This window comes from Octopus bimaculoides, chromosome 20 (genome assembly GCF_001194135.2).
Source record: "Octopus bimaculoides isolate UCB-OBI-ISO-001 chromosome 20, ASM119413v2, whole genome shotgun sequence".
Classification (NCBI taxonomy): domain Eukaryota; kingdom Metazoa; phylum Mollusca; class Cephalopoda; order Octopoda; family Octopodidae; genus Octopus; species Octopus bimaculoides.
The window spans coordinates 44,894,414-44,907,671 of NC_069000.1; the positions used below are offsets into that span (position 1 = coordinate 44,894,414).

General features: G+C 37.6%; 2 protein-coding genes across 4 annotated transcripts in view; both read left to right on the forward strand.

The window, feature by feature from the left end:
* Positions 1-508, forward strand: part of LOC106870208 (U6 snRNA-associated Sm-like protein LSm3) — a 5,388-nt gene extending 4,880 nt beyond the window's left edge. The window contains exon 4 of the mRNA XM_014916214.2: positions 106-508. Coding sequence (XP_014771700.1) covers positions 106-189 — 84 coding nt within the window. The 3' untranslated portion in view covers positions 190-508. The remainder of the gene's footprint in view (positions 1-105) is intronic.
* Positions 509-10,431: 9,923 nt separating this feature from the next.
* Positions 10,432-13,258, forward strand: part of LOC106870430 (inosine-5'-monophosphate dehydrogenase 1b) — a 47,643-nt gene continuing 44,816 nt past the window's right edge. Inside the window, exon 1 of one of the 3 annotated variants that reach the window (XM_014916502.2) lies at positions 10,432-12,679. In XM_014916502.2, the coding sequence (XP_014771988.1) occupies positions 12,573-12,679 (107 nt within the window). In that variant the 5' untranslated portion in view covers positions 10,432-12,572. The remainder of the gene's footprint in view (positions 12,680-13,258) is intronic. The other 2 variants (XM_014916512.2, XM_014916520.2) reach the window with 2 other exon arrangements.

Sequence of the window (13,258 nt, forward strand, 5' to 3'; positions counted from 1 at the left end):
ATATATAATATTTTAGTGTTAATGGCTTTTAAATGAAGAAATCTTGTTTTCTGCTCTCATGATAGAAACAGTTTAACATTCTAAATATTAATTTTTTTTTTTCAGTCAACGAAGAGAAACATTGCCATGTTGTTTGTCAGAGGAGATGGAGTTATTCTTGTATCACCTCCCATGCGAACAGGAACTTGAACGCAAATTTAGACTAATTTCCAAATAAAAAAAGAGAAACAAGAAAAAAACAACTACCACAAGTAATACAAAATTAAAGAAAAATACATTTTTATTTTTTCATTTTCATTTTTATTTTATTTTTCCATTTTTAAATGATTCATTCAAGAAAAAAGAAATCGAGAGAGTGAACTCTTGGTCAAATTTTTTTGTTATTCTTTAAGACTATTAAAAGAAATACTTGACGTCTGCTCAGTGCAGCATTTGAAGAACGCAGAAACAGTCCAATAAAAAAGAAAAAAACGCTTGTTTTGATGGCTTTAATAGTCTTTGTACCAATTTCCATTATTTTTGTTATCATTAACCTTTTTGATACTAACCACCGGAGATTGTCTCAGGTTCTACGATACAAACTTCCTGTTTTAAATTAATCTAAATTAACCCTTTAGCATTTAATCCAGCCATATCCGGCCAAAATATTCTGCTTGCTTTATTTTCAAACTGGCCAGATTCGGCCTCTCACACTTAGCCTACAATATTATTCTAAAAATAAACAATCATGTCATTGAAGTCTCACAGCTACAAAGTAATGTGTGACTATTTCAAATAAATGAGAATAAAAATTCAATATATTTGACCCAGAAATCTGAATACTAAAGGGTTAAAGCTTTCCATCAAAATTCCATGTTTATTTATGTTCCATGTTTCAGCTTAATAACAACAAAATCCTTTTACTAACATTTTCATTATTTTCAAGATTAATTCAAACGAAGGCGGTGTATTTCAGTAGAAATGTCTTCCATTATAATTCCATGTTAATTTCTGTTCCAAACATCAGCTTTATAATGACAGTTCTTTAGCTAAGTTCTTAATTATTTTCCAAATTGATTAAAACAAATGCAGTGTATTTCAACCGTTATATGGTAACAAAAGAGTTAAAGTGATCTGCATTATGATTATCCATCAAAACTTCATGTTAATGTGAGTTCTAAGCACCAACTTTATAATAACAAATTTATTTCACTAAATTCTTCATTAATTTTGAAGTAAAATGAAACAGTATATTTCAACAGAAATATGGTAACAAAGAACGTAGATGTAGATACACCAAGAAATATACAGGGTGTTCAAAAAGTCTCTCCAACTTGGCTATCAATGTGTGGGTGGCCAGGTGTCAGCCATTGTCTACCCTTCTGCGTGTCGACATGAAGCAAGTTATGTCAAGGGAGATAACTGATTACTGGGAAGTGGGGAATACTCAGAGACGTGTACTGAGTGAAAATTTGATAGTCGATCACATCAACCCTAGTGCTCATCATGTTGAACCATTAATCCCCACACATTTTTATCTCTCTGTTTTTTTTTCATTCTCTCTCTCTATGTTTTTTCCTTTCAATCCTTTCTGTTGAAGAGCATACGCTCAAAATGTCGAAGACTTTTCCATTCTTCCCAAGCATCAAACTAACACACCTGCTTGTTGTTCCCTCACCAGTCTTCATCTTTTGTTTTCTGTAAATTTGAACTCTACACATGCACACACACACACACACATCTCATCTCATCATAATCAAATGTTTGCTTTCCCATGCTTGCATGGGTTAAACAGAATTTGTTAAGGCAGATTTTCTACAACTGGATGCCCTTCCTGTTGCCAACCCTAACCTATTTCCAAGCAAGGCATTTTCCTGTCTTGTCATATATTGTCGTCGTCGTTGTCATCATCATCATTCAATGTCCGTTGTCCATGCTGGCATGGGTCAGATGGTTTGACCAGAGCTGGCAAACTGAAGGGCATGGGAATGGTTGTTCAACCTCATCGAAGGTTCATTTTCATTTTCATCTTCATCAAAGTGTTGGCGTTAAGAAGGGCATTCTGCACTCGCAATTGTTAGACTGTGAGTTCAATTCCCAGACCAAGCTACACGTTCTGTTCTTGAGCAAAACACTTTAATTCATGTTGCTCCAGTCCACTCAGCTGTAAAAGGGTACATCCTGTGACGGAATAATTCTTCCGATCAGGGGGAATGCTGACCTGCTCACCCAGGCAGCTGGGTGGCATCATCAGAAGGATGAAACGATGCAAAGCGCATTGTGACCAGTGATGTGAAACAACATCCAATCGTCTGGTCAGTCACACGATCACGTGATAAGCACACACACATACGTACAATCGTTTTTTAGTGATACATCACACCCACACATAATCTTATGTATAAATTGATACATAATGCATAGATAGAGAGAGAGATAGGTTGATAGACAGACAGATAAACAGATAGATAGATAGATAAATAGAAAAGACAGATAAACTGATAGATAGATAGATAGACAGACAGACAGATAAACAGATAGAGAGAGGGCGAGGTAGATAGACAAGCAGACAGATAAGATATATATATAGAGAGAGATAAGTAGATAGACAGATAGATATATAAGATGGATAGAGAGAGAGAGGTAGATAGACAGATAGATAAAATAGATTTATTTTTGATGTATAAACAAACACCATCATAAATAAATATAAAATATATTAAGAAACAATTGTTATTATTATTGTTGATTGCTGTTGCTGTTGTTGCTACCATCATCATGTATTGGATTTCCTTGGCAAAAACCAAATCTATGTCAATGAAATGAAGCTAAAATTTAGGCCGGATTAATTTCACACAACTTATCTTACCTTGGATTAAGTAGAAATCCAAAATCTATGCAATTAGATATTAATGTAATTAAACATTGATTGATGTATATTGCTCGTTATGTTTTATGCTGTATTCATTGGTAATTAACTAAGTAGTAAAGATGGTATTTCATCTTGACTAGAAATATTTCTTCCTCTCTATTGTGTTGTTGATAACAAAGAGTGTCTTGTTTCTACTACTGCTGTTGCTACTACTATTGTTGTTGTTGTTTAGGCCAAAGTCAGCTTTTAATAAAGCAGACTTATAACCAAATCTATTTTTAGTCGACCCCCGTTCGACCCTCTTTCCAAACTTTTCCTGCGACTTGAGGATTATACCCTGACATATCTTCCCTGTCTTCTCTCCTTTTCCAACCACAGTAGCCCTGCCCCTCTTTTATTGCTGTTCTTGTGCCCTTATCATACATATTGTAATCCCTCATCACCTGGCACAAAGCCACCTCCCTCAATATCACTCTCCCACCTCCACTCAGCTGAGTCATCTTTTCTGGTAAATTATTCGGAGACCTCACTGGTGCTGGTGCAACATAAAAACACCCAGTCTCCTCAGCAAAGGGGTTGGTGTTAGGAAGGGCATCTAGCTGTAGAAAACTGTGACAAAGTAGGCATTGGAGCGAGCTTGACACAATTCTCTTGTTTTTCAACTCCTGTCAAACATCCAACCCATACCAGCATGAAAAACGGATGTTAAACGATGATGATTATGATAGTGATGATAATAATGATGACGATGATGATGATGACAGGGTTAGCAACAGGAAGACTATCCACCCATAAAAACACACACACACACACACGTAAATGTATAAATGTATTTGTGTGTATGTATGAAAGGCTTTTCATAATCACAGTTTCCGTCTGCCAAATTCATTCAAAAGGCATTGGCTGGCCTGGGTCCATAGAAGCACACACTTGCTCAAGGTACTGTACAGTGGGGCTCAACGTCAAACCTTAAACCCTTTACAACCTTGTGCTTTAACCAGATGGCTATATATCTGCACCAATCTTTTATCTTTTCCTTGTTTCAATCATTAGACTGTGGCCATGCTGGGGCACCACCTTAAAGAATTTTGGTCAAATTAATTGACCCCAGTATTTTAATTTTTCTAAGCCTGGTACTTACTCTATCTGTCTTTTTTTGCCAAACCGCTAAGTTATGGGGATGTAAACACACCGACACCGGTTGTCAAGCAGTGAGTGGTGGGATTCAAACACCAACACAAACACACACATACATGTACATGCACGCAAAGGGCTTCTTTCAGTTTCTGTCTACTAAATCCACTCACAAGGCTATAGAAGACACTTGCCCAAGGTGCCACGCAGAGGGACTGAACCTGGGACCATGTGATTGAGAAGCAAACGTTTTAGCATGCAGCCACTCTTGTGCTTGTTTTCATTAAAAAAAAAAAAAAATCAAAACTTACCACCTTCGGCCTCCTCCCCACTCCCCCCGCTATTTGCATATTCATGAGACAATAATTAACGGATCTCATGTAATTACAATGTTTTATCCCTGACAAACGCTCTCCTCCTTCAATCACAATTTACACAATGATCGAATGAATCCATTGTCTTCCATCAAAGTTAAACTTATATAAAAGATGTCCTCCACAGAAGGACATCTCCGAGGAAACAGCTTCTTTCTACAATATGGCGCCAACATTCAAGACCAACCACCCAAATGACTACTAACTTCTATCTGTGTGGCTTAAACAGGCTGTTTATTACAACAATATCCGTTTAACACTTGCTCATGGCTGTTCAATTGAATCTCAATTTCCTTCTTTTTTTTTTATTATTTTACAATAATATTGATGTTGTTGTTGTAATTGATAGGTCAAGATAAGAAAGGACAATGAAAAGAAATATACTTGTCACAGCAGGTCATTTAGGATACATTGTAGGCTGGACAACTGCGCTTTTTCTGTTGCCATGGCGTTGACTAATGTTTTGTTGTTGTTGTTGTTGTTAATGGTGGTACTGGGGAGGTAGTGGTGGTGCTGGTGAGGAAGTTTTGTATCATCCTGATGTTTAAAACAACTCAAGCATTCACTATTGTTAAGTTTGTAAGATGAGGTTCCACAAAAATCTATATTATTCACATCCCATAAATGTGTGTGTGTGCGCGTGAGTGTATGTCTGTGTGTGTCTATCTATAGAGGGATGGGCAAAGTAGGTACGCAGGATCATAGAATTCTTATCTTAGAAAAAGAAATAGAGAAACAAAAAGAACAGTCCGATCATATTAAGCACCTGTATACATACGTCTGCCCACCCCTGTATACAGATATGTTTCTATGTATCTACGACCAGGTGTCATAAAAGGCCTAATTGGAAGCCCAACCTTCTGAGCTCTTTTACAGGGGTTAGAAAAACTGAAGGGCCGCTGCAATAAGTGTGTGAATCTGAGAGGGGAATATGTTAAATAAAATCATAATTAATTGATCCACCTGTATTTTCTTTTACCGAAAGCCAGGAACTTTTCAGCAAACACTCATGTGTGTGTGTGTGTGTGTATATATGGTTGATTCCCAGCCATGTGGTCTTGGGTTCAGTCCCACTGCATGGCCCCTTGAGCAAACGTTTTCGACTATAGCCCTAGGCCAACCAAAGACTTGCGAGTGGATTTTGTTGACAGAAGCTGGAAGCCCATTGTATATACGTGTGTGTGTGTGTGTGTGTGTGCATGTGTATGTGTATGCGTATGTGTGTGTGTGCAAGCGTATGTGTATTACTGTTTCCTTACTTTGACATTGTGCGATAGTTGTGAGTGTCACTGTCTTTTGATTCCAGTCTTCCAAGACATGGTTGATCACAGGGAAATGTTTCCTTGTATGGAAACAGTTGAGGGTTGGTGACAGGAAGGGCATGAAGCTGTGGAAAAATCTGCCTCAATAAAATCCATCTGACCCATGCAAGCAGGAAAAAGTGGACGTTAAACAATGATGGTGGTGGTGGTGATGATGATGACAACGACAACGATGATGACAATAGTGGTGGTGGTGATGATGATGATACGTTTACACAGATATACAAGTGAACTGGAGAGCAGTTATGCACAATCATTTGTGGACTGGTGGTTCACATGCACTTTCTCATTGCACAAAGGGCCTCCCATCGGAACCCACTCACAAAAATAGATCAGGGATCCTAAGGAAGAGAAAGAAAGAGAATTAATTAAAATATTAAAAAATTAATCTGCTAAAATACTGCCAGTAGTGGCACCCACTCTTTAGGACAATAATAATGTTAGAATTTGTGAAGCAATATCTCTAGAACTCAATAAGGGTTTTCTTATCCACTGAGGAAGACTAGTCCATTGGAAACAATCCTTAAACTTATTCATTTGCAAACAAACCATAGGGTCACTGTTTCATCCATCGGTCCTTTGATCAACATTCTTCACAGTGAGCCAGCACTGCATAAGAAGTACCTGCGCTGATGCCACGTAGGTTGGCATTAGGAAGGGCATCCAACTGTAGAAACTATATCAAAAGTTGGTCGACTTTGCCTTTCATCCTTCCAGGGTCGATAAATTAAGTACCAGTTACGCACTGGGGTCGATGTAATCAACTTAGTCCCTTTGTCTGTCCTTGTTTAGCCCCTTGTGGGCAATAAAGAAATAAGAAACTATATCAAAAGTGACAACTAGGGCCTAGCGCAGCCCTCTGGCTTTCCAGTTCCTGTCAAACCATCCAAACCATGCCAACATGGAAAATGGACTTAAAATGACGACGACAAAGATATTGAGAGGATGTTGATATATTTGTACTGATAACAAAATGTTAAAATAAAAAGATAACTGTCTTTCTAGAGAGAAATCATTTAGATTCCAACCGCCATGACTTTCAGAAGCTGCATAACAACATTGCTGGCACCATTTTGCTGACATTGTAAATGCTCTGAGATGTGGCTCCAAGACAAATAGCATTTATCTTGCTTTCAGCAGAGTCAACCACAGCATTCCTCCTCCTCATCATCACCGTTTAACACCTGTTTTCCATGCCGGCACAGGTAAGACAGCTTCATAGGAACTAGCAAGCCTGAGAGCTGCACCAAACTCCAATTGTCTTTTTTTGGTATGGTTTCTATGGCTTGATGGTCTTCCTAATGCCAACCACTTTACAGGGTGTGGGCTGGGTGCTGTTTACATGGCACCAGCAGAGGGGCTTTGTACATGACACAAAACACCTGGAACACAGGTGCTTTTTACGTGGAACTAACATGTGTTTTTTTACCTGACCATTCAATAAAATAACAAAGGACATTTGTGGTCACTTCCAATAGTTAATACAAGCAGCCCAAGCTCTTAAAAAGCCATTCAACATTAGTAAATTGTTGTAGTGTATCATGTTTTCCAAGAATCAAAACCCAACATGTTGTGATTGATGGGATAATTGGCTACTTGTGATTATCTTCCTTTTTCATTCAGTGTCAGTTGCAGCTGACGCTAAGTGTTTGTTTACTTTCCTTTTGAAGCAAAAACCTTTTGCTAAATCAAGAAATTTTCATGCATGGTGATCAGTAAGCATTTCTTTGTCCTTCTTATCTAAATTTATGTCACTGATCCAGGAAGAAGTTTTATCTCATACACCATGTTTGTTTTGTATGCTTGTGTGTGTGTGTGTGCATGCGTGTGTGTGTGTGTTTACATTTCTAATGTAATTTTACAAGCATAGAGAAATATGAAAATAACCCACTTTTACATTGAATGTACAGAAGTAATTACAGCTATAAAATGTTAGTTCATTTGAATGTTCGTGTGTGTATATATATGCATACACACACACGTATATATATATATATATAGAGAGAGAGAGAGCAACGTTTGCATTCAATTAATGTAATTAATAAATTATAAAAGATGCTTATCTTCTCACACAGACAAACAGATAGATGTAGGTATGGATACATACAAATATATAGATAAAGATGTCTCAACAAATTCTATCTGGTCCATGGAAGCCTGGAAAAATTGATATTAAATGATGATGGTAACAATAATATATATATAACGATATACAGAGATGTATATACATATGCATACATAGACATATATAAATGTGTGTGTGTGTGTGTATACAGGGTATGTAAGATACTTGAGGACAGATTTATATTTATAAAAAAACATAATAACAGATAATAACTTTATTTATCAAAAAATGCTATGAGGATAAAAATAAACCTTCTTTTCTATAATGTTATTCAGTAAAGCCACCTTCAGCTTCAACAACTGCTTCTGTATGAGATCTAAATCCTTTATATGCTCGAATCAAGCGGTCCTGGTTCATTTTGGACACTATTCTGACTATGGCAGCTTTCAAAGAATCTTTGGTGTTGTGGATGTGTTCATTGACCCCTCTCTCAACAACACTCCACGTGTAATAGTCCAATGGATTGAGATCTGGGGAATTAGGAGGCTAAATGTTAGGGGTTATGTGATCATGAAAGTTTTCAGCCATCTGTTTCTGTGTTACTAGAGCCAATAACAGAAAAAACTGCCTATATTGTGAATCGCAGTTGAACATTGTGACATGCAGTTAAACATTCTAATTGCGTTATTTCAATTATCAACCCATTAATACCTTGTGTTCCAAAAATAACCTCAAAAAAAAAAAAAAACAGGAGAGTCAGAGAATTATGCAAAATAATATATTTTTTCAATTTCCAATACAGTCCGTAAATAATCAAGTTTTCCTGAAGCTTAACTAATCTCTGAATAACAACAGCAAAAATAGGTTGGTTGGTTGGTTGGTGGGTCGGGGGGTCTGCCGTCACACTTTACATTGTATTGAGAGAGGGGGAGGAGAGAGTAAAAAGAGAAAGACAGAGATAATATTAATATAGGAGGTGTTGTTCAGTGGCAAACTGGCAAAATCGTCAGCACACCCAGGTGAAAAACCTGGGTGGTATTTTGTCCGTGTTCACCTTTGGAGTTGAAGTTCCACTGAGGATCAACTTTGCCTTTCGTCCTTTCAGAGTTGATAAAATAAGTTACCAGTTAAACACTGGGGTTGTTTTAATCGACTTACCACCTCCCCACCTCACTCCACTGCACCCACCCCACCCACACCTGAAATTGCTGGCCTTGTGCCAAAATTTGAAATCAATACGAGAGGAGCTGAATGAGTGCATGTACTAGGCATGGTGACACGCACTGAGTAAAGGAATGCTATGCACAGTGAAAGAGAAAGGAGGAGGAGGAAGAAGAGGATGAGAAGGAGGGAGAAGAACAAGGAGGAGAAGGAGAAGAAGTGACCTTCTTTGCATTAAGATCTGAACTGTAAGAACTTCTCTACCCTGATGACAGAGGCTCATCTTATCCAGTGTTGATTACATCTATTACAGCTACATACTGAGATGAACTCCATCAACCAACATCATTATGGATCTCTGACCCCCACCCCCGAAACAGCTGTTGGACTTTCTTGGATCTATTATTATAAATATCTATGTAGTTGCATTTACATATTCATTCTCTGATCACGAGCAGGAGTAATGGGGGAGCATCACAGCCAAGTGTTGAGAGGGATTCTTTGGGGTTTGAATAAATGTAACAAAAGCAAAGTTTGAAGGGGATATTAGTCATTTGTCATGCTTTCTAGGGGTCAGCAAATAGAAAACAACAGTTGCTACTCAAGGACAAAAATCGTGTTACAGTATTATGTTTGACAGAGTTGTCTGAATGCTAAAGAGTAAAATATTCTTGCGCGAAATAAGGAAAATATTGATGTTCATAGTTTACTTAAAACACACAACCAACATAAAATCTAAAAGTTTTGGCTGAGAATGGCAGCTAGCTAGAATTGAACTCACGATCATGGAAATACGGAGACAAACCGGAAACGTTTATTATCTTGTAAGTTCAGAATGACCCGTCAAAGTCTCGTCGATTTAGGCTAATTTTTTTCTGACCTAATTGATTTTTAATTGTCCCAGATGTGTTGATCGTACTTATTGATCGACTATCTGTCGGTAGCAAATAGATAATGTGTTCATTAAAAAGCTTAAGAAAAGGCGCCGAATTAAACCATATGGTAAGCTGTTTTAATACAAAGACACGTGTTTGAGCCAGCATTTACACACATCGTAATTCCACTACAATACAAGAAGTAGCGGCGCGCGCGTGTGTGTGTGTGCATGCATGTGTACATGTATACACACACACTCACAAACACATGCGCACATGTTACTTGTGGTTTGTCGTTTACTTCAGTCATTTGATTGGCCATACTGGGGCATACATTCATATACACACACAGAAACTCGCACGTGTATTTGTGTTGTGTGTGTGTATGTATGTACCTTTCGCTTCAGTCATTTGACCGCGGCCATACTGGGGCATACATTCACACACACACACAGGCCCACGTGTATTTGTGTCCACACACAAACACATATATATGAATATTCATACGCATATCCACGTGTATGGATGTGTGTGTGTGTGGGGGGTAACAGTTTGGTGCAATCAAGTTTTTTGTTTTTGCTTTCATTTCAGCAGTGGCTAAACCTCTCGGTTCCGTCTCTAGTAGCAGTTGATCATTTCGCTGCGTTGCTGCCACATATACAGACAGACAGGCAAGGTGCTTGTATTGGATGGCTGTTTTTCGACTGACTGCTGGCTGAGTGAGTGGTGGTGGTCGTCGTCGTTCACCAATAAGCTTGTGACTTATAAACAGAGAGTAATTGAATGTCTGAGAAAGAGAGACAGAGAGAGATGACTAGATAGATAAAAATAGAGAGACAGCGAAAGAGAGGGAGAGAGAGCGAGATTGTTTAATAAAAGACTGTGAAACGGTTGTGATCAGAGCGACCACCTGGCAAGCATCACAACTGCCGCCACAATTCGCAGACTGTCTCTTGTTTGGCTTTACAAACTAAAACCATCTTTAATTCTCAGCATCATCATCATCGTCGTCATCATTAACAACAATAGCACCAATCACGCATATTGTCTGCAAGATCCCTCTCGCCACGACAACAACAATTTCGGATTTTTATTACTTGGATTGTGGTGGGCTTTTATTTTTCTGGTCAATCCTTCCGCAATAACTACCTCCCTTTTGATGCCACACATACAATATCTTCTAAAAGATCGACTTTTAATCCCCCAACCAAATATATGTATACAGATAAACGCATACACACATATGTATATTCTCTAAAAGTGACTAAAAACGAAGAATACACACTCTTTCTATAAAGCTTCCCAGATTGAAATTCAACGTTCTTTTAAACCAATGTCTTCATATTAATCTTTAATGGATCTTTGAACACCTTATTCATTTCGATTCTTGCTATTCTCAATTTCCTCCTTTATTATTCTCCGGCAATACACTTAAAACTGTTAATTCTTGGAGTGAAAATATTTTTATATGGCCCTGACTGCTTATTTTCGCTTATCTCGCAATGTCTTTACTGGCTCCATTCATTGAAGTGTAGTCGCATGTACGTTTATCTCAGCAGAATCTGTTTATCAACAATCTCCGTACTTCTACACCAGATCTACAGTTGCTATTTTACATTCTTCTGGTTTGTTTTAGTGCTACTGTTGTTTAATTATTTATCATCATTATTACTAATAACCCCCTATCTCGTTTTTATCCCCCATTACGTATTTACCCCACCCCTTCATTCTATAGAATTTAACTCTATGATTCCTCTTCCTGAAGTGGTTGACTAAATGTATAATTAGTGTTACACACGCTACACGAGGTCTTTCTTCGCCAGTTAATGTTTTCCCTCTCTAATTCTCAAACACAGAACACATGCTGGGTCCGCCTATTTCTCGTTTCCTTACAGACTTCATTGAAACGATTTTAACCCCTATTTAATTAAACAACAGTTTGGTTGTAACTGTGATGGAATCAGAATTACTTTTACGAAGACTTGTTGCAATGGATCTCTTATAAATTTACAAATTCTTTTTTAAAAAACCAAACTCGCAAACTAAAACACTAAACCTGAAAATCCTTAGGCGTCGAGGACCTTACCGTTGGCTCTTCGTCACGCATTCCAAATGTGGGGCGAAAAGAACTCATTGTTGCTGTTAAATTCTTACCTTTAACGTTTTATATACCGTTAACTCTTCGTCATTATATTTTTCTAATTCTTTTCGTATCTGATTTTCGCCTGAATACATTGTTTAACGGTTGTTGTTTTAAAAGGTATTTTTAAAGATCATATTTGTCTTCCATCATTGCAAGATATTGTTGCAAATCGACATAATAACTGTTCTGTGATAATTTTTATAAACTATAAATTCCTCGTTATTTAGTCAGCGAGTTGAATGGAACCAATTAAAGCCCCAAAACCGAACCCTATGACAATTCGAAAACGAACGGATCTCAAAATTAGTTAACACGTTTCTTTTTTCCTACAGGTCTTTCTGGTGTGGGTAGTGTTCAATAAAAACCCACACGTTTAGATGGTGTATAAAGATTTCAAATATATATATATATACATATACATCTGTATGTACCCCCATCCCTTAAATAACTTGCAAATGAGTCTTTAAGTTTCGTGCAAAAAAAAATTTTTTAAAGCCCTCAACAAGGAAAAAAATTCTTGTTTTCCCCGTTTCGCACATCTCACAGGTGCCTCTACAAATCTCTGTTTCTCTCTGTCCCTATCAGTACTTCACCATCAGGTACCCCTCATTTGGTTTTAGAGACTGACTGTCCGTGGTGGGAGCTAGATGGCTGAAGTGACCAGTCCCCTTTCACCCAACAGAAGTCACGGCCACGAATCTGTTGGCAAGCGCTGTTCGGATCGGCTCCAACAATCCGGATTTGAAGGTTTTACGTAAGTAGTAGTTTGTATTTATTTAGCTTATCTAAACCCATGCATAACCTGACACACAGCACGTTAACTGCACACATTAAATATGTTCATATATTTAAACTGTACTTTTTTACATGCACATTTTTTTCTACGGTATTTGCTTTGTAAGGTGTACAGCCATTGAAAGTTTTTAGATAGATCTTTGATCCAAGACAAATGTTTTATCAATAGATAACAACCACGATTTCTAGCTACATCTACCACTTACATATAAGGCACTGAATCATATGGGTATCAGTGACCTGCATTATGAGTTCAAATCCTGCCGATGTCAACTTTGTTTTCCGTCCTTTTGGGATTGATATAAATTCTTTCTCTTTATCTTTGGATTGTCTTGGAAGACTCAGCCTTATGGAACATTGTGTTAAGCTGATTCGGCAAGAATTGCACCAAAGGTACACGTCTGTAGAATACCTAACTACTTACAAACACATTAATTTCATGAACAGGGATACCGTTGATTGGCACAACTGAACGATCATCGTCGAAACTATCGGAGAACCCGTTACCATTTATTTATAAATAAATCTCTGCGTGTGT